General features: G+C 38.1%; 1 protein-coding gene across 1 annotated transcript in view; it reads right to left on the bottom strand.

Annotated features, from left to right (window-relative positions):
• DSG4 (desmoglein 4) overlaps window positions 1-22,369 on the bottom strand; it is a 31,290-nt gene that overhangs the window by 5,703 nt on the left and 3,218 nt on the right. The window contains exons 3-14 of the mRNA XM_070453029.1: window positions 21,182-21,313; window positions 18,957-19,112; window positions 18,477-18,621; window positions 17,706-17,872; window positions 17,303-17,437; window positions 15,964-16,149; window positions 10,250-10,521; window positions 8,792-8,931; window positions 5,820-6,047; window positions 3,353-3,649; window positions 1,874-2,016; window positions 1,477-1,540 (exon numbers count right to left, since the gene is read on the bottom strand). Of these exons, the coding sequence (XP_070309130.1) occupies window positions 1,477-1,540; window positions 1,874-2,016; window positions 3,353-3,649; window positions 5,820-6,047; window positions 8,792-8,931; window positions 10,250-10,521; window positions 15,964-16,149; window positions 17,303-17,437; window positions 17,706-17,872; window positions 18,477-18,621; window positions 18,957-19,112; window positions 21,182-21,313 (2,065 nt within the window). The remainder of the gene's footprint in view (window positions 1-1,476; window positions 1,541-1,873; window positions 2,017-3,352; window positions 3,650-5,819; window positions 6,048-8,791; window positions 8,932-10,249; window positions 10,522-15,963; window positions 16,150-17,302; window positions 17,438-17,705; window positions 17,873-18,476; window positions 18,622-18,956; window positions 19,113-21,181; window positions 21,314-22,369) is intronic.

The raw sequence follows: 22,369 nt of genomic DNA, 5'->3' as shown, positions 1-22,369 counted from the left end.
CACCCCTTCTCCCCAACAAAGGGAAGGCTCTGGAACACTAGGAGCAATTCCAACTATATCTATAATCTTCAGGCTTGCTGATAAAAATAAAACTAAATAAACAGTACAAAGAGAGCCAGGTATTAGGTGTGGCTTTGTCACCTTTTGGGAACCTCCATCCCAAAGACTTGAAGGTGTAGAATAGGCCAGAGAAGCAGGGCCTCCGTTTTGCCCACATGAGTTCCTTCTCTGGCTGCCTCTTTGCAGCTCCCCCAGCCTGGCTGAGAAGACTTGCACTCACTCATGAGCCCTCCAGAGCAAGGCCAGCCACGTGTTTGCAGAAACTGAAACTCAGGGTCCTCATTCACCCTGGTGCTGGATGGGGAGTGGTCTTCCATAGGAGTGTTCAGTCCCCTTAGGCTCTTTGCAGCCAGAGTCTGGCTTGGGATACTCAGAAACCATCACTGAGAAATCACAAGCCCGCTCTAGAACTGGGAAGCCTCTCTACTTTGTTCAGTTATTGCCCAATGCTGGGTATTTTTCCAGTATTTTAGGGTGTGTCTTGGACTTGGTAAATTAGGAGAGAATAAGAGTGGTGAGGCAAAAGTTCCTTATTTCAGCTCAGTCACTCAGTCGTGTCCAACTCTTTGTGACTCTATGGACTGCAGCACGCCAGGCTTCCCTGTCCATCACCAGCTCCCAGAGCTTGCTCAAACTCATGTCCATCAAGTCCATGATGCCATCCAACCTCTCATCCTCTGTCGTCCCCTTCAGTGTATTCTTAGGAGAACATATTTGCTGCTTCGTTTTTTCTTTCTTTCTTTCTTTTTGAACTGCTAGTTTTACAAATAATGGTAGCACTTACTCTGCAAGGCACTATTCTAATGTATATTTTGTGATATACATATATACACACAGCACATATACATACATTTGTATATGATATATGTAACATATATGATACATTTTATGTATCACACATATAATATTTAATATGTATACTACACATACAATATATAATATGCGTACTATGCCTATAATATATATAATGTATACTATACACATAATATATAATATATATACTATACATATAATATATAATATATATATATATATGTATGATCATTTACTCATAGCAACACTTTTAAGTAGGTACTATCATAAATTCAGTTTCAAAGAAGGAAATTGAGGCCCAGAGAGGTGAAGTGTCTTACTCAAGGACTTAATTACTAATAAGTGGCAGAGCTGGGAATCAAACTTAACCATTCTGGTTCCAGACTTTGCCCTTTGAATTGCTACATTGTTCTTCACTGCCAGTAGTTTAAGACAGAAAAATAAAGTCACCACTTCAAATATGTAACTTTCTCTCCACTTATACTGTCCTCCAAGGAAAATGACAGATGTGCTGATTTTTGGTAAGGTACTTATACATGAGATTTGTCTGGTTGAACAATTTGCAAATTTTAAAAAGGAAAACAGATTTTGATATCCACTGACCAGAGGAGTCCATACGGTCCTGGGTATTAGTGGCTGTCATTGGTACACATATATTGGACACATCCTGAAAAGAAAAAAAAAAAAAAGACTTTAAATAAATGTTTTATGTTAAACATTTAAGAAATATATATTTAATTACTTATTTTGGCTGCACTGGTCTTAGTTATAGCACATGAGACCTTTAGTTGTGTCATGTGGGATCTTGATCCCTGGCCAGGGATCGAACTTGGGCCCCCTGCATGGGGAGCACAGAGTTTTAGCCACTGGACCAGGGAAGTGCCTACGTTAAACATTTCAAAAATGCTGTATTTTCAACTTTGTGCAGTGTATAGTTATCAGGGCCTGCTGAATCCCATTGGAACATGGAGCTTATGTGGAAGCTGACGAATCCACTCACCCTGTCCTCGGGATGGGCCCCTTCTATTCTCCAGGATTGCACCACTCCTTCTCCCCCCTCAGGCACAGGAGCGAAACTCGCCCCCAGCCCTTGCGGCTGTTCTCGTTTGCAGCAGCAGCACAAGAGCAGCAAGAGCGGCGCCACTGCCCAAGAAAGGGGAAAGCGAGAGTTAACACAAACTGCCCAGTTTAGGGAGTCCTCAGACGCAGCCCTTTTGGGAGAGTGCGGCATGACATTCAGAACTAGAGGGAAGAGTGCAAATGTAATTCGTTAATTTCCCCTGAAGGGTTGAGTGGGCCTCCCTCGGTGGCTCAGATGGTAAAGGATATGCCTGCAGCGCAGGAGACCCAAGTTCGATCCCTGGCTTGGGAAGATCCCCAGGAAAAGGAAATGGCAACTCACTCCAGTATTCTTGCCTGGGAAATCCCATGGACCCAGGAGCCTGGTAGGCTACAGTCCATGGGATCGCAAAGAGTCGGACACAACTGATCGAATAACATTAAGGATTGAGTATTCATATCCATGTTTATAAATACAAATCCACTAATCACTTAAGATCAGGTAAACTGGGTGCTTTAATGACCGATTAGGCAAATAAGGTTCTTTCTTCTTGCTAATCTAAGACTCCAAACTGGTTGTTGGCAGACCCAGGATTCAAATCCAGTTTTATGTTTCCTAGTCCCCTATGTACATGTGTGCACATTTATACATGTGTTTATGTCTCTGCTTTTCCTATGTTCTAGACTGCTTTTCTGGATTTCCCCACACACCATGCTTCTTCTAAGATCTTCAGCTCAAAGTCACTTTCTCCATCAGGACTTCCCCAACTTTCCCATTTAGACTTAATTACTTCTGCCTTTCTGCTCTTAAAGGACTCTGATGAAATTGTCATGATGGGATTACTTTATGCTCTGCTCTGTTACCAGACATGACTGAGCTACTGAACAACAGCAGAAATACTATACTTAGGGGCTTGCACGTTTCCTGTCTTTTTGATCTTCACTAACCCTGGACTTCTTTTTTTTTTGTTGTTGTTGTTGTTCAGTCACTCAGTTGTGTCCGACTCTTTGGGACCCCATGGACTGCAGCACACCAGGCTTGCCTGTCCTTCACTATCTCCCAGAGTTTGCTCAAACTCATGTCCATTGAGTTGGTGATGCCATCCAACCATCTATCCTCTCTCTTCCCCTTCTCCTCCTACCCGCAGTCTTTCCCAGCATCAGGGTCTTTTCCAGTGAGTTGGCTCTTCATGTCAGGTGGCCAGAATATTGGAGTTTCAGCTTCAGCATTAGTCCTTCCAGTGAATATTCTTACTTACCATTATTGAACAAGTAGCATGCCCATATCAGTCCCATTGTTTATTTCCAGATTTCCACAAACATTGCCATAGGTACCAAAAAGAAATGGCCATTCCAGTGAACCTGATTACATTCTTAATTTGAAGAACTGCTGAAAAGAGGGATTTAATCCAGTACTTACGAAGCAGCAGTAAGATGCCCATAGTGATCATGCCAATCCCTGTTGATCCTATACCAACATTTGAAGCCTCAGTTTGGTCATCAGTGACAGATACACTGGTGACAGAGCTACCATCCCCGGTGCTGATGTCTGTGGTACCCGGGTACAGGCACATGTGGTTGATGTCACAGTCACAGGCCCTTAACTCTATGATCTGCGGCAATTCGCATGCTCTGTTAAAACTGTCCTTTACTAGGATTGGGATTTCATAGTATCCGGAATATAAAGTCTGCTCAGCTTTCAGGATTGCAGAGGTAGCTGAAAAGCAAGAGAGAAAATAAATTGAAGATGGGGTACATATATATATAATGGAATATTACACAGTCATAGAAAAGAATTGAAGTCATGTTGCAGCAACATGAACAGACCTAGAGGTTATAATACTAAGTGAAGTCAGACAGAAAGAAAAATATCATATGATATAGCTTATATGTGAAATCTAAAAAGATGATACAGATGAATTTATTCACAAAACAGAAATAGACTCACAAACACAGAAAACAAACTTTGATTACCAAAGGGGAGATTGGGGGGGGGATAAATTAGGAATTGGGGATTAACAGATAGATACTAAAATATATAAAAGATAAAAAATAAGGTTCTACTGTATAGTAGAGAGAACTCTACTCAATCCTCTGTAAAAATCCATATGGAAAAAGAATTTGGAAAGGAATGGATATATTTGTATGTTTAACTGAGTCACTTTGTTGTATATCTGAAAGTAACACAGAAATTGTCAAGTGACTGTCCTCGAATATACAGGAAAAATTAAAAGATTTCTTGAGGAGTAACTCTTCCTAATACCCATGATTAACTTATGATCTGACCTTTTTTCATGCTCATCATAGAATACATTGTCAGTTTTTAAAAATTAACACTTATGATGCTTACTTCCAGAGCAACACTACTTGGCATATAATATGCACTCAGTGGATATTTGTCCAATGAATGAAGAATATTGAGCTGAAAGGAAATATTGGAAGTTTTCTATTTGGGATGACAGCCTCCAAATCCCCTCATGAAGACTGTTCATCTCTTATTCAAAATCACTGTCTTAACATTTAAAATTATTCCCAAAACTATTATTTTACTAATTCTTTGTGCTGTGATTATCTATTGATTTTTATAGAAACCATTGCTTAAAACATGTTGAAATTTATCAACCTGAGGAGGCCTTAGAAGTGATTTACTCTTAAATCATGAATAGTAATTGATGAATCCTCAACACTCAATAACACTCAATTATTATTATTGTTAATTATTACTATTATGGGTTATTGCTTTCAGTTAGCTATGTAATAAGCTGGCTGTGTCTACCAAAATGTGACCTGAGCTCAAAATAAGAGTCAAATAAGGCATAGCCCCAACCTTAAATGGGATTTTTTCTTTTCTTCAAGACCAGCATGTAAATAGGACCCTAAGAATATTCTTTCTAATAAGACTATATTTTTTACTGGCAAATCTATGATATAAATACCTCATGCTGAATATTTTTCTCTTGTTTTTCCTCATAAAATCTAGGATATGAATGAGGAAAAAGTAGTTAGCAATTATTTAAGAATAACATATTGAATTCTGTATGGAACGATGAATTCAGAGTTATCTTGATTTTAATGGAATTGCTTAGCTTTTAAAAATATTAAGGTGGTTTTGTGCAAAAGGGCTAAAAGGTTTATGGTGAAAACAGGTTACCTAATTTCCTCCAAGTCCTTAATGGTGGCATTTGTTTTTTTTTCTGGCATCATTTTAGGATGAATGGAAAAGCTTGGTGGCCTCAGAAAGGTGGGTTTTTCCTCTTACCTTGAACTCTGACCACCATCTTACCACCCTACTCATAATGTCTCTCCTGTTTCTCCAAATGAATGTCTGACGAGGGAGCTATTGTGGCCAGAATGGGGGCTTCCCAAGTGGCACTTTACCAGGTGGTAAAGAACCCACCGGCCAATGCAGGAGATGTAAGAGACGCGGGTTTGATCCCTGGGTTGGGAAGATCCCTTGGAGGAGGAAATGGCAACCCTCTCCAGTATTCTTGCCTGGAGAATCCCATGGAAAGAGGAGCCTGGTGGGCTACAGTCTCTGTAGACGTAGGGTTGCAAAGAGTTGGATGCGACTGAAGTGAGTTAGTATGCACATGTTCAGAATGAAATTGTCTCAAAACATTTCATTTTCTATTATACATCTAACATCTCAGGAAAAAGAACCCAAGGTATGTAAATTGTTAAGATGCCTGAAATTATATCTCAATTTTTATCAATGTGAGGCCTTTATTTTAAAGTAGCAACAGTTATCATAAACATGCATACTATTATGGACTCTACACTTTTGGTGGAAATAGAGTTGGAAAGTATTATTATGTAACTTGACTAATTACTTGGTAATTGTTTTTGCTTTTGGCCTTAGAGTATAAGCAAATTTGCATTCTACTTACCATTTACTGATCTGATATCCCAAATGTTCGCTGTCCCTGGGGGTTCATTAACAACACAGAAGGTAAAGGGAGACCCATAAGAGTGACTGTTAACGTCTGCAGCAGAGATGAGGACGGAGGGAGAGGCAATGCAGATGTTTTCTCTCTCAGCAACAATGACTGGGCAGTAATCGTTGACATCAGGAACTTCGATACATATGGTTCCCGTGGCGGTTTTTACAGAGCCATCTGAAACAGCAAGACATATAGGGTGTTGGGGTGAATGGTGATGGGGAGAAAGTTCTTTCTCATATCCCATGATGATGCCACAGCATAGAGGAATAGTATGACTTGACTCCTGAGATGGTGCGTGATAGGATCCTACCTGCTTAAAGCTTAGTACCTTCCAGACACACTGGCTTCTTTTTGGTTCTTTGAACTCATTCTTTCCTAAACCGAACACTTGTGCCTTCTAGTCACTCTTCCTAAAATGTTTTTCATCCCTGTTTCATTCAGCTACATATCTCAGAATGCAAAATTCAGTGTCCTTTCTCAGAGAAGGTTTCCTGCTTTCTAGTCCACCGTATCTCCCCAAAGGAGACCACTGTAGTCCAGTTTAGAGCCTTTCATTCTGGGTACTTACTGAGTCTGGTGTTTGTGGAAATAACTGCAGTTGAAGTTAAATAATTGCTTGAGTATTTTTTTTTTTCCTTTTTCACTGTTTAAATCCATCCATTAGATAGACACTGTTTCTCTCTGAAATGGCACTTCTGAAAACAAATATATTTGCTTTTTTCCTAACCCATTTGAAACAAATTTGGGGTTAGTATGTTATTAGAAGGGACAGAGGACCAAGAAATAGGAGTCTGGGCTTTTAGTCTACTTTTATACTTTATGTTGAATAAAGAGTTGTTTTGTTTTTTACTTGCAGAGAGTCGTAGTATTTTCATTTGTGAGTCAGAACATTATCATCTCTAGGTATTTGGCTTGGTCACTCTTTATGAAGTTAATAAATGTCTTTTAAAGATGTTTTCTGTTGCCTAAATGGTAGAGTCATTTTTTACTCGAATGATAACAAACCAGGAGCCTATTCATACTGTATATGGTTTTGCACAGTATATTCTTATACCCGATTTGGGCGTTGACTTGCTATTCTAGATTTAGGTTCATTAGAGAGACACTAGGTTATCCCGCAGATTAGATTATGTGCTGTATTGTTCTCTCATCCTCTGGAACTTTCTTATGGCCTTGGGCCGTGGGCGTCCCTCGTGGCTCAGCTGGTAAAGACTCCGCCTGCAATGCGAGATATCTGGGCTCGATCCCTGGGTTAGGAAGGTCCCCTGGAGAAGGGAAAGGCTACCCACTCCAGTATTCTGACCAGGAGAATTCCACGGACTGTATAGTCCGTGGGGTCATAAAGAGTCAGACACGGCTGAGCGACTTTCACTTTCTGTGGCAAACCACAGCTAAAGCTACTGTCGACAGCATCTGCTCCTTGTCGTGTCTGCTGTAGGCAGAGCTCTGCTTCTTTACCTACTGGCCAAGCATCCTTGAGCAAACTTATTCCAAGTATCTGGAAGGCTTGTGCCAGGGCAGATACTTGGTTTAGGAGAATAAACAGTGGCCCTTGTTTTTAGGTTTCTGTGTGTACATTTTCATGTAGTTTTCTTTTTATTTACTTGACTAATTTTTTATTCTAGTTTTTGAACTAGAATTAGATTTTCTCGTATGACCTATTGGCTGTGATCAACCTGGCTAGAATTCATTTTCAGAATACTGATAATAAATAGGATATAATATTTATATAACTCACACAGATGCTGAAAGTGACACTCATAGGATGAAGACCAGAATGTATGGACTGTAATTGGGTATTACCATGGTTTCTCTTTCAATCCTATACTGACTGTTTATCTTTCTGTTTGTTTGGCTACTGTAAATTTCAGGTATAAACAATGCAATCCTGCAATATCTATCTTCTATTAGATATGTACTTGAGACATCTATCGTCTCTCTTCTTTCCTGGTTACTGGCCTTTTTCTGCTGTTTTGTTTCATAGTGGCTGGTTTCCTAGCTACTGCTAGGAAATAGCAGTAGTAGCCTTTGCTCTGGAGAATCATTAACTGTTGCTAAACAAACAAATTCCTGTTGCTACTCACCAAGAGGAATGCTTAATAGATTTTCCCACGTGAGGAACTGCTCAATTACAAGTTACTTCAGTGCATCTGCACTTATGAATGTAATTTGAATCTTATATTTGGAATAACCTTGTGCTTTCTTGGTCTTCAACATTTTTCTTTGGACAACAGTACTCACACAGGCCTCTTACTGTAGCTCAATTTTAGTGGTTCTGAAATAACTATACACTTTGGGACACTGCCTTACCTGCTGGTGAATTTTGAGCACACTTTGTATCGCTTACTTAAGTAAACATTTCTGACATACTCTACAAGCTGATTAATTGTCTCAAAAGATGAGGGCTAAAGCAGAAACTGAATTTTATTTATATATTTTAACTTTTATGCTTCACACTGTAAATCACATACAATTTTTTTTTGTAAATAGGTAAAATAAATTATGACTTAAATGTAAATTATGATTATAAGGATACTGAACTCAGTCCTTGATCTAAGGTATTTAGAACTCTCTGTAAGTCTTAAAGACACCAATAAACTGTATGTTGGATTTGAGTCAATCTAGTAGCAACATTAGAATATTACTTGTCCCAGGTTGAATGCATGAGACAAGTGCTCAGGGCTGGTGCACGGGGAAGACACAGTGGGATGGGATGGGGAGGGAGGCGGGAGGGAGGACCGGGATGGGGAACACATCTAAATCCATGGCTGATTCATGTCAATGTATGGCAAAACCACTACACTATTGTAAAGTAATTAGCCTCCAACTAATAAAAATAAATGAAAAAAAAAAGAATATTACTTGTACTGAATGTATTAGTAATAATTTTATTAAGAATTGACAATAAATTTTCTTACCATCTATAGCCAGGATTTCTGCTGTGTATATCCCATTGGTAATATATTTTGACTTCTTATCAAATTCCCTAGAAAATTGTATCTCGCCAGTCCTTGAATCTATTTTTAACCAGTTGCCTGCGTCATGTCCTATGATATACCTGTTTTTAGATAAATACATTCATTATTTGCTTATATAGAAGTTAATCATTTTAAGCTGCACAATGTGTTAATCTTATATATGGTATTTGCATTCTTTATAGTGACAACTGAGTCAGTTTATAAAATATATAGAGAATAAAATTCCAGTATTGAACATATTTATGTACAGATTCACAAAAGAATTTTATAATCTCATAATTCTTACTCTTCTGGCTCCTAATATAATTGTTAATAGAATGTATGAAATTATTTCAGGGTTGTTTATAAAATCATAGCAGTGTCTATTGAAAGAATGTGAGAATGTGCTTTATTCATTTTCACATGTGATACATTTTTTTCTTAGATTTTAATGCATATTGGTTTCAGAGCCCCTCATTGTTGGCCTGTTAGGGGTTGTGGTATCATCTAGTCTGCTTGTGTATGTGGATTTTTTTTTTTTTCCACATATAATGGATTCAAAGCTTTTGACCTTACTGATAGAACATCTGTTCTCTGTACCAGGCATAAATTCAAACGTCCAAGACATTTATCTGGCACATTCTTTCCTCTGATAGACATCATAATTTTTGTTGTCTACCAATTTATTAGCTAATTAATCAAAAATTTTTATGTCAAAAGTAATTTACACCATCCTAAAAAAAAAAAGTAATTTATAGGTCAGTAGACTTTGCTCATTCCAAAAATATTGGAAGGAAAAGATATAGAGAATACTTGTATATTTTGCTATAGTTATTTTCCAGGATATCGTACATAGATCTAACTCATATATAATCTGTGTATCTAGTGACCCTAATACCTACCTTTCTATTTTTTCAGTTCTGATTCTCTTAAGATTCATCAAATTTCTGAAACATCTGTTTCAGCCTCTTCTTTTTTTTTCTTTTTCATTTTAGGTCAAGTAGGAGATTAAAATTAGCCCCAAAGTCATTAGATAACACAGATTTTAAGAAAAAAAGTGACTCATCTTTTATGATGTCTTATTGTTTATAATATAGCTTAATCATCTTGGGGCCAGGGTAGTACAGCCGGGCACAAAAGGTCAGAGAGACTCACAGAGTATCTGTAGGTGGCTCTTTGATCTTACAATTGCTCACTGGACGCAATTACTCCTTTAACCCATTGGAGTCCTTACTGCCTCTAAAGCACTATTAAAATTCTGAAATAAAGTTAATACTGCAGTTGTCTTCTAAAACGAAGACAAAAAGCAAAGCAAAACTTCAAAAGTACTTCAACCCACACACACTAGCACCTTCTAGTGAATTAATATAGGAAGAGCTGAGGTTTATCTCTTTAACACGAGCCAAATATCTGCAGTACCTGACATTTGTTGCAGGATTTCCTGTATCCAAATCTATAGCTGTGTATGTGCCAAGCACAAAATTCAATAAGGAATTTCCTTTCAGTCCTTCTCGCACACTGAACGTCATGGAATTTGGATGAAATGCGGGTCCTTCTCTCACATTAACAACCTGAATTCTCACAGGGGTTGAGTGCATTCGGAATTGAGAGGCAACTGAGTGGTGAAACTCAGCTTGGTTTTTAACTCCAATGCTAAGATGAATATTAGGCACTTGTTCATAATCCAGCATCTGAAATGATAGAAAGTTTAAAAAAACAAAACAAACTCTGAAACAGCAAAAAGACTTTCTTGATAGAATTAGAAGTCAAGATTAAAAAAGCAGTACACTAGAATAACTAGGCCAGAAGCTATGCAATTCTGCTCTTGAACCGATCAAATTTTGTTTGTTACCGCATTATGTATATCATGGGCTTCCCCGGTGTTTCAGGTGTAAAGAATCTGCCTGCAGTGCAGGAGACCCTGGTTCGATCCCTGGGTCAGGAAGCTCCCCTGGAGGAGGGCATGGCAACTCACTCCAGTATTCTTGCCTGGAGAATTCCATGAACAGAGGACCTGGTGGGCTACAGTCCATAGGGTCACAAAGAGTTAGACACGATTGATTGGTTAACATTTTCACTTTCACTTATATATATCAGACATGTTATTTCCTTTATCTTTTGGCATAATCAGGTGCATGGTACATGGATCATTTAGGCCTGTGACTTTAAGTTGAACTCTAGTTTCAAACTTCCTACATAAAACCCTAAAATGAAAGATGATCCTTCTTTCCAAATGAGGTGCTTATGAAAAATAATATGTAAAACTTAGAATGAAATAAAAATATTCAGTTATTAAATGAATAAATAGTAGCCATGGCTCTTGTAGAATGCCTATCTGAGAATATCTTGGAAGTATAATCAGAGAACCTAGAAGCCAGTATATATGATGTAATTGAAACTGTAATTTTGAAAAATGATGCAAACAACTTCTAAAGGAGAATTTGTGACTATTATAGTCTATAGCTATTATAGACTATTAGAGCCCTCAACTATAACTTAATTGGGCTGAGTCTGGTGAACAAGAAGACTCCTTCATAGGGCACATTCAAATGAGAAAAGTCACCTTTGAGCTGGGTTCTTTGGATAAAAGATGAATAGAATCTTTTGATCCAGAATGACTGATGTGGTGACATAAGAAGTCACCAACAATGATTCAGCACAGAGCTGAAATGAATTGTGGGCTCAAAAATGAATTTTCAACTGGGAGAGATCCATTTTTTCCATTTGTAAAAAAAATAGTTGTATAAAAGGGAGTACTGGGTGCTGTTAGAAGTGCTCTGGGAGCTTAGATAAACATAATTGCAACACATTTACCAATAACAGAAGATAAAACATAAGTACCATCAGCAAGAATTTTAGAAGAATCTCTGCTTCTCAGGGAAATTCCATAACCTCATGAATGTTCTTCTAGATTTTGGTTAAATTCTTCAGAGGAGGTAATAAGATAAAAATATTCACAGGAATTTACTAGGGTTCTTGTTTGGGGCTGGCTCAACATGCCTCACTTAAAATTCAGCTAAAACCCTTGAGATTGGGGATATCAATTGCTGAAATTCCCAGGAATTGACATTTTCTGGTACAGATGTGTTTGGAAGAGACCAGCAGGGCACACACAGTCGGGAAAGATCTTACAGAGATCAATAGAGGGAAAAATCTTCAGATGCTTGTTCTTTCCTAAAACTTGGTTTACTGTTTACGGATTACACTGTAGGGCACAGAGGTGGCAGTTAAGTATGAGTTTGGAATCAGAGAGATCTGGTTGGAACTTGTCTTTGTCATTTGCTGCCTAGGTGAACTTAGACAAATTAGTTTTCCTCTTTGGTTTTGTTTCACTTTCTATAAAAAAAAAGAATCATAATATTTTCTTCCCTTAGTTCTGATGATTGAGATAATATGCATAGAGCCTTTATACACGTAATATAGCCCAATAACTGGTGTCCAGAGACTGCTTGCTCGCGTGCTCAGTCATGTATGACTCTTTGTGACCCCATGGGCTATAGCTCACCAGGCTCCTCTGTCCATGGAATTTTCCAGGCAAGAATACTGGAGTGGGTTGCCATTTCTTCTTCCAGGGAATCTTCCCGACCAGGGATCAAACCCACATCTCTTGCCTCTTTCGTATTGGCATGTGGATTCTTTGCCATGTGCCATGCAGGAACAGGGTCAGCACATGTGTAATAAATCTTGATTAGAGTTATTATAAAAATACACAACCAGTATTTCTTTGTTAGAATTCCAGTTGGATAGTATTTTGCTTTTCTTCTTGATGTTCAAGTGAATGTGTGCATACTCCCCCATCTATTTATATTCTTTGTTATCTATACGTACGTGTTCATAAATACAAAAAAAATTATTATTGACAAAAAGATTTTCACTTTCTTAGAGATCTTTCTCTTGTTCAGCTATACCACAGGGGCTAATCCTAAGGAGGGTAGGACTGCCAGGCTTCCATACCCAAGAAATGGGGTTAATTAATTATGGGCAATAGTGAGAGCTGGTGGGGAAAAGGAGAAAAAGGTTTGCTAAACTAAGGATATCACAGCCCTGAAAAGAACAAGGTTTCCAGAACAAAAGGAAAACTGTGAGGATGAATCTGTTAGGATTTTCTGCTCAGAAAATCCTTATGAGTGATTCATAAGTGCGATGGTTATAAAGTGGGATAGTTCCTGGAGAACTGGGACCATGTCTGATTCATATTCCCGGCACCCTTTATTTCTCAAATTTGGGTTGAACTGGATTATTTGTAATGTCCTCAGACTAAACAAAGGGTTCTAGAAATCTTAGTCAAAAACTTGTGACTTAGAGGTCAGTATCTACGGGGTTAAGTGATAGCTAGAGTGAATATGGAGAGAGTCCCAGAGGACATTAGTGACCTCATTCCAAATGCCAAATCTTGGAAAATTGCACATATATCCTCTACATACATAGCTCTTTTGGCTGTGTGCTAGCACACATATTCAGTTCAGTTCAGTTCACTCGCTCAGTTGTGTCCAACTCTTTGTGACCCCATGGACTGTAGCACACCAGGCTTCCTTGTCCATCACCAACTCCCAGAGCTTACTCAAACTCATGCCCATTGAATTGGTGATGCCATTCAACCATCTCATCCTCTGTCATCCCCTTCTCCTCCTGTCTTCAATCTTTCCCCAGCATCAGGGCACACACATAAATATTTTAAATTTTACTAGCCCTTCTACATTATTTTGATGTTTTAAAGCATATTGTTTTCTGCTCTTTGTAAGAAACTTGGGAAGTTATCATTCTGAAAAAATATACATATTTTGTTTACACCATGTCTAATACTACCTCGACCAATTTTTCATGAAATTGAATTTCCAGTAGTTTTTTTTTTCTTTTTTGCAATAGTGTAAATAGATCTTTAAAAAAGTTTTAGCTTTCACAGAAAACATTATGTATGTCACAGATAGTGCACTGCCTGAGTGATGAATGTGTTTTCATTTTTCTAATTTTGTAGAAATGATGAACTCTGCATTCAAGCTCAGTGCCTCCTGTTTTGGTGAAAGCAGCAGTTTCAGTAAGTGGCATCATCATTACTCTCAAAGTTTGGTGAGCTGCTGCTATATTCTGAACACGGGACCAGGTTCAAGGGATGGAAAGATATTTAGGTCAAGTTGTTTGTGCTCAAAGATTTTTTTTTTTTTGCTCTCATTTTAGAAGTTTAGGAGGCAGATTAAAAGCAAAAAAAAGTTATATATTGCAAGTAATATACGAAGACAGTGATAAAGGTGGTAAGAAGATAGATAAGAATTTCATGACATGTCTAGATCTTGATTTTTAACTAAGATGCAAGGTAGAACAAATTCTGATCCCTGGTAAGAAATGTGACTAAATATTCAGAATTTGATGAGGTGACAGGCAACCTCCTCTCTCTTTCTATCCATGTCACATTTGGCAGTGGCTCCTATTTTTTCCTTAATTTGTATTTTGACTTCATTCACTTTAGATCAGGTTCCTAACTTCAAGAGTTCATCAACATAATAATTATTTTCTTTCATCTTTCTGGAGTTAAGCTTATAATGTTATGGCTATTTAAAAATATACCCTAAAGCTTTTCTTGGTGTATAAGTAGGGCTGGTGAATTTTTTTGGTTAAGGGAAGATATAAATATTTTAGGCTTTGGAGGTCAGATACAGTTTCCATGTTGAGCATTCAGTTCAGCCAATGGAGTGTGGAAACAGCCATAGGAAATATATGAATGAATGTGTGTGGTTGTGTTCCAGCAAAACTTTATTTGCAAAATTGGCAGGTCAGATTTGGCTGCTGTTTGCTGATCTCTGGCCCAGAGCCATGTTTCTCAAACAGGAAGTTCATTGCGTATTCTTGGAGTCTTTGTTTTCTCTTAAGGAATTCTGAAATGTCGTATATTGATTTGAATGGCAATTTTAAAAGAACATACAGATGTTTTCCATGTTTTTGATGACTGCCTGTAAATTGATACACTGCGTGATTTCTGTGCTAGTGGTTGTATTTTGTGGTAAATACTTTGTAGTAAATATTTTGTAGTAATACTTTAATTTCTCCAAACAGTTGCAAAAAGGACAGAAAAAAAATTCAATATATAAAGAATATGTTTGCATCAGATGAGGGCTAAATGGCTTCCTAATTTACTGTCTGGAAAAAGGTATCACAGTAACTGGAATAGAGAAAAGTAGTAACAACTGAATAATCACAGTTCACACTGCATGCTAAAATAAATACATACACAGGTCTACTAGTATATGTTTTCATAGCTATAAGTTCTGTTTATGTTGTTAGTGGTAATTTTGTTTGTGAAAAATTGATTTCACTTATTTCATTAATGCTAATTTGAATCTTATTGGTCTGTAGTTTTATTTGTATTTTTAGTTTTTATTGTTGTCCATAAAGCATAAAGTAGTTCAAGAAAAATTAATCTATAAGAAAGAAGTCAAACCCTACAGTCTAGTACTCAAGGTTCTTAACATGTGTTCTTGCATCTCATCACTTTTCTCCATGAATACTCTGCAACAGCCCCACAGAACTGCTCATCATGCCTGAACATGCCTTTTGCCTTCTCACCTGTGTGTTTGTGCATTTTGTTACCCACATTAACAATCTCAGTTATGAAGTCTTAAACCTGATTCCATGACTGAAACTCTTTCAGCCACCTCTTGCTCAGAAAGATCTTATCTGTTAGCACTTATTTCATATTTCACCCATCTGGCTATTCACTGGGGCTTCCCAGGTAGTGCTAGTGGTGAAGAACCTGCCTACCAACGCAGGAGATGTAAGAGACATGGATTTGATCCCTGGGTCGGGAAGATCCTCTGGAGGAGGGCATGGCAACCCACTCCAGTTTATGCCTAATACCATAGCATCTACTATGTGTTTGGTTTTTAACTCATATTATTACCTCGTTTGGAAGTACCTGCCTTATTGTTTCAACTAGATGTTGGGCACTGTGAGTACAAAACAGACTTCTTATTTCTCTTAGTAATAAACACTGCATTGCTGAACTGACACAGTCCACTAACTCAGGATACTTGCCCACACAAGTAGTATGCAAGGTTATGGTATATTTGTTACAGAGACATTCTCTCTCTCAGTATTTTAGCCCTTCTTGGAAAGCAAATATTGCAGATCCCATACTGTACCTTGATGACTTTCAAAATGCCTTCGTTGGTTTGTGGGTCTGTTTGAATATCAAACCAATTCCCATCATTTCCAGAAAGAATTACATATTTTGCCAACCAGTTGTCAGTGCCTTCTTCGTCAAGATCAATTGCTTGAAATCGGATCAATTCCGAACTTAAACAGTTCTCTTCGATACTCGCTGAGTACTGAAATGGCACAGATCAATTTTATAATCAATGCATTTTCAAAGGGAAAGAGATTGACTTATCATAATTATTATTTGAAGTGCTAACAACAGACTATGCCAATGATTTTTGCATCAGCCATCTGTCCTATCAGAAATAAAAGGATAAAATGATTACAAGATAATAAAACTTATTTTCTTGTGCTGCAGGTGGAATCAAGGTCAAACAGGCACTTCATTTTATTTTTCTTGCTTATTTTAAATTTTCCTTAAGTTAGTTATTCCTTTTATGTGAAGGGGGGGATGGTAATTATATTAGACTTTGTGGACCAGAGCGTTTGTGTCGGTTACTCATCTCTGCTGTTGTTAAGATCAAAGCAGCCACAGACAACATGGGACAGTTGTGGCCCAATAAAACATTTTAATTTTAACCAAAACAGGCAGTGAGCCAGGTTTGGCCCTACTGTTTTCAATTGTGTGCCTCTTTATGAATATGAAAGTTGGAATGTTTGGGACTTTTCTGGAATTGATTCAGCAAATCATCAGGCATGGAAAAATACATCAACGTTGTTACATGATTCCCAGAGTTATGTTCATAAATTGCTGCATTTCTGTGAGTAGAGTGTGGGGGAGATAGTTCATTGCTGCCAAAGAAGAGATTTACACAGAATAGTGACTCAAAGGCATACATACTATTCAGTGAACGTGAAAGTCACTTAGTCGTGTCCGACTCTTTGTGATCCCATGGACTATACAGTCCAGGGAATTCTCCAGGCTAGAATTCCAGGCTACTGGAATTCTCCAGTAGCCGTTACTTTCTCCAGGGGATCTTCCCAACCCAAGGATCAAACCCAGGTCTCTCTCATTGCAGGTGGGTTCTTTACCAGCTGAGTCACCAAGGAAGCCCCCAAGATACAGAGTGAGTAGCCTATTCCTTCTCCAGCGGGTCTTGTATATGATTATACGTAAGAAGTTCCAAAGTTTATACAGTGAGAAAGTTGAGTACGTCTGCATGTGTCATAACCCCATGGACGGAGGAGCCTGCTGGGCTACAGACACAACTTCGCACAGTACAGCAGCATATGTGTCATAGAACCCGGTTCACAAACTAGCAGGAAAGTAAATCTGTTATCGACCCTTATGGGGAAAAAGGGAGTAGAAGAGTAACAACTCACGGAAGTTTTCTCCAAAGTGGGGAAATTATCATTGACGTCTAAAACCTTGATTCTGCAGTCACACTCTGAAGACAGTCCATCCGTAGCTCCATCCCGATCTGAGCCCCTCACGAGGAGGTTATACATGCTGTGTTGCTTAAGATGAAAGAGAATTTTAAGACTTTGACCTAGTTTGGAATACAATCCAACACATTCTGATTATTCCATTTTCTTTTATAGTTTTCTGTCATCTTTTAATACAATATTTTTTTCTTTTCATCATTTTCATTAAAAAGTAATGGCTGGACTATTTTTAGTCTTCTCCTTTACACGAAAAAGGCATGGGCACACATGAATCATTTCATCTTTGTCTCTTCAAAACTGAATTCCTTATTTTTAAAAATTCATTCACAGCAGGCTTTACCTCTCTGTCGAGGAAATTGGACGTCGTGCGCACTTCTCCAGTGTACCTGTTCATGATGAACATTGGTGAGCCCGCCGGCTCCTGAGACACGATCTTATAGGCAATTTTAGAATTCAGATGATTGTCTTCATCTGCATCTGTGGCACTTAGCTTTACCACCAGGGTGTCTAGAAATGAAGACGGAGGCGAAGAAGGTTTGGGAGTCTGTTAGAATCAATTCTGCAAATCATCAGGCATAGGAAGAAAGAGTAGTCTGCCTTCTCCTGAATTCTCTTGTTCTGTTTTCCATGAGAATATAGTACCATGACTTTCTGCTTCACTGCTGATTACAAAGATAATGGTGGTTTCCTTCTATAAAATCCTTTACCATTTATAAAGTACTTATACTCCTTAAATGACTAGGTGGCAAATTAGCAAAATATAGGAATCTTTTTAAATAATCAATAATCTTTGTTTTAAAATGTACTTATTAATTTATTTAAAGTGACAACAATAAACTCAGTATGTTTATGAGTCACATTTTTTTAAATAAAAAATGAACTATATCACAATGGAATTTAGTGACATGGTTGGCATTGTCTCACGTTTCTGCAAATGTATTTTTAAAAAACTTTAAAAATTGTTTAATACAATTTTTAAAAATTACTTTCCATTTTCAAATGCAAATTTGGCTTTTTCTGATATTGAAACTGCCTGTATTTCAATCTACTAAAGCTTTTGACCAAGACAAATAGATGGTGTAACACAGTGAAGACATGTCACTCTACTTACTTGCATCGCTGTTTTCTTCAATGCTGGCTGTGTACACATTTTGTGTAAAGACTGGGGGGTTATCATTTATGTCCATAACTTTGACTCGAAGCTCAAGAGGCCTTTCTAAGTCTTCACCTCGTGAATTCAGAGCCCGGCAATAAATCTGTGGAAAGTTGGAAAAAAAAACCCAAAACCCTGTTTTCACCAAAAAAAGCCTGAAAATATATCAGGTAGTGTGCAAAGCAACAATTTTCCCAGTAAATTCAGACTGTATTACAATCTAGTGATTTAAATATTATCAAGATATTTGATTATATACATAATGTAACACATGAGAGAATCCTGAACTGTAAATTTATATTTTCATACTCTTTTCATCTATTTAAGTCATTTATTTGATTTTAGTCTACTGTGTTTTATCAAAAGTAAGCATTAGTCCTGCGATGATAGTTTCTAAAGAAAAAAATATGCATAACTCAGAGCACTGCTGTGACTTACCAAGAAAAGTGGTGTTATTTCTCGGTCTACCACTGAAGTGATGTTAATTTCCCCCGTCCGAGGGTTAATGGTGAACACTCCATAGGGCGGCCGATCGATTCCTGCCCCAGAGATGCGGTATGTAATCTTCTGACTCACTTCACAGTCTGACCGAATCTATGAAGAAAATGGCCAGAAGTGTGATTTAATTTAGAGCAGGTCATAATCTGCCGAGTGTAGTGGACCGAGAAGGGAATGGGCTTTGTAGTCAGGTGGGCTTTGAACCAAAACCTGGAGCCATAACTTATGTCTGTGTAACTTTAGAAAATTCACTTAGCTTTGCCAAGCACCAGCTGATAATGAGATATTAATAATACCACCTATACCCTGGGTTTGTTAATACCACCTATACCCTAGGTTTGCTCTGGTGATTGTATGAGGTAGCACATAGTCACCTCACCCCTCCTCACTTCACCCCAACTCCTGGCATATGGCACTTATGTGCTTGATGCTACACTTGTTATTATGAAAACATTCTTCAATTTTCTGGTTCTCTTTGCTCCTGGAGAAAGAATTTGAGAGAAGAAAGCGCCATCTCTACTGTTTTTTAAAAAGGTGTTTCACATTAATATGAACAGCCTAGACTTTTGTTAGAGATTTAATCAAAATTACCAATAAATTAGGAAAGCCAGAAGAGAAGTACAGTGTTTAGAGATACTGGCAATAATTTTATCAGTTGAAGCCTACTGTGTCACTCATTTGCCAAACAGATTTTGTGACAAATATTCTGCCATATAGGTTTTGTTTGAGTAGTTTTGTATATGCTATTCATAAATTTAAAGAAAGATATTTCAATTTTGAAATCTCACCTGTATATTGAAGATGAGAACACCCAGTAAAATACTAAGATTTGTTGCCCAAATATCTACACTAGAACAATGACAGCTGAAAATACAACTTAGATTAGTTCCCCTTAATCTAAAGATCTTATTTATGTAAGTGAAAATCCAGGAAATCCCCCAAATGTGAATAAAAAGAGAAGAAAAGGAAATGGCAATCCACTCCAGTATTCTTGCCTGGGAAATCTCATGGACGCAGGAGCCTGGTAGCTACAGTCCATGGGGTCACAAAGAGTCGGACACGACTGAGCGACTGACACAAAATGTCACACAAATGGGATAACAGAAAGCTGTAACTGTGAGTTGAATGGAAATGGTAACAATTTAAAGCTTTCCAAAAATTTCCAAGAATTTGAAAACTTCTGAGAGAAAATAATCTCTTTTCTTGAGGTGAGGTTACATCTTTAATATCAGTGGGATGCTTATATGTGTAAAGCTTTAAGCAATGCATATATGTAATATTTAAGGAGAGAATTCTGGTAGATCACTGTACTGTTGATTTCACCATGAGGGCAGGGCCAAGATATCCAGAAAGCGCTAATGAGGCTGTTAATGCGGGTCCCCTCCTTCACGAATCAATTTATTATATATTCTTTTCTTCACTCTCCTTCCTTACTGATTGCCAGTATTTAGAGTACCTTTTAAGACTCTTCTAATTTCTGGATGTAGGAATCTAGTGGAAGTTTTTGACCCTGTCCTGACTCTCCTGGAAGGGATTAATAAATACTGTAAACCTTCCCAGGTGGTGCTAGTAGTAAAGAACCCGCCTCCCAGTGCAGGAAACGCGAGACTTGAGTTCATTTCCTGGGTCAGGAAGATCCTCTGGAGAAGCAAATGGCAACCCACTCTAGTATTCTTGCCTGGGAAATCCCATGGACAGAGGAGCCTGGCAGGCTACAGCACATCGGGTTGCAGAGTCAGACACGACGGAAGTGACTTCAGACAGGAATCTAGTGGAAACTTTTGACACTATCCTGACTTGGAGGGAATTAGTCAATACTGTAAACCTTTGATTTTGTAATATAAAACTATTGCATACATCATGCATACCCCTCCTATAACATAGACATGTGACAGTACACAGAATGCAAACCAACAGATAAAGCTCAGTTGTGCAGGAGATCCAGATCTCCCCGGATCACTCAAAGACCCTCTGCTTTGTATTATCAGCTCCCAGATATTCAAAACAGTGTCTCAACAATGTGAACAAATTGCTCCACATCACCCATCTTCCTAAGTCACTATGGTGTCCTGGAGGCTGCAAGTCCTCAACATGTGTGGGGCCTTTTCTGCCTCCAGAAGCCTTTGTTATCAGCACAGCCTCCTCCTGTTTGTTTCACCACTTACTCTGGCAATCGGATTCCTCTTGGAATTATCTTCTCCTTCTCGACAGGCTGCAGCAAACTTGATCCACTCCCGCTTCTGTCTTCTGACCGTTTGCCATTTTGCGGTGCCATTTTCTACGTCCAATTCCTTCACCTTAAGCAAAAAGCGTTCCCATTTTGCACAGTGTTAGAGCAGTTTTACTCAGTAAGGACATTTATTCAACACTGTAAGGTGCACCCAGAGAAAGCAACAGTGTTGAATTTGAGAAACAAAGAAAGTGTTTACTATTTCACAACTCTGGATGGACACAGCCTGGTCACCTTGACTTAGCAACTTCTCTTGGAATGATCTCTTTCTAACTATAGGATTCTAGTGAAACAAATTTTCTTAGCTTTGTATGGAGCTTATAGTATGTTCAAATGGGTAACAGGTGTGGTTTTTCTTTCTTCACTCTCTCCTCGCCAAGTGAGGAGTCCTGCCCACCTCACCCTTCACTCTGCTGTGACCAGGATTCCTGGTCTCCAGAGTGTAAAAACTGCAGTGCTCCGTGTTAGTATATCCCCTGTGAAAAGAGCTTTGTGCTGGTGAGTGTGCTCAGCTAAGAGAGGGAAGGGAGTTTTCTCCCTCTTGATAAGGACACTGCCCTGGCATCCAAATAGATTAGCGCAGGATTAGAGGGATATTTTAGCTGAGTTGATGGTACCTGCAGTAATCCCATGGACGCCTAGATGGCTTCTCAGCATTGTCTGTTTATATCTTTGCTTGCTATATGTTTTTCTCTGTAGTCTTATGTTGCTATTGTTGGAGGATATTTAAGAATTTTATCGTTAAAGAATTTACATGGGAGGTGAGAGGCAGGCTCAAAAAGGGAGGGGACATATGTATAGTACCTGTGGCTGATTCATGTTGATGTATGGCACAAACTAACACAATATCATAAAACAATTATCCTTCACTTAAAAATAAATAAAGAAGAAAAGAATTTAGAAATATTACTACTTAAGTGTTTGTATACATGTGTACTTATGTGTAGAGATTTTTAGCAGTAACTCCTAATATATTTATCAAGATGTGGATAAGTGTGTTTGCTTTAATCAAGACTTTAATTACCACTTTGGGAAAGAAATCAGTGAATTTCAAGAATCAAAGAATTCTTAAGTTCTTTCAAGAATCAAAGAATTTTTCATTTTTGCCCCATTTTGATGCAAC

Source organism: Odocoileus virginianus, chromosome 22, assembly GCF_023699985.2.
Source record: "Odocoileus virginianus isolate 20LAN1187 ecotype Illinois chromosome 22, Ovbor_1.2, whole genome shotgun sequence".
NCBI classification, from domain to species: Eukaryota; Metazoa; Chordata; class Mammalia; order Artiodactyla; family Cervidae; genus Odocoileus; species Odocoileus virginianus.
The sequence above is the reverse complement of the archived record's forward strand: the minus strand, read 5'-3'. Positions and strand labels throughout refer to the sequence as shown.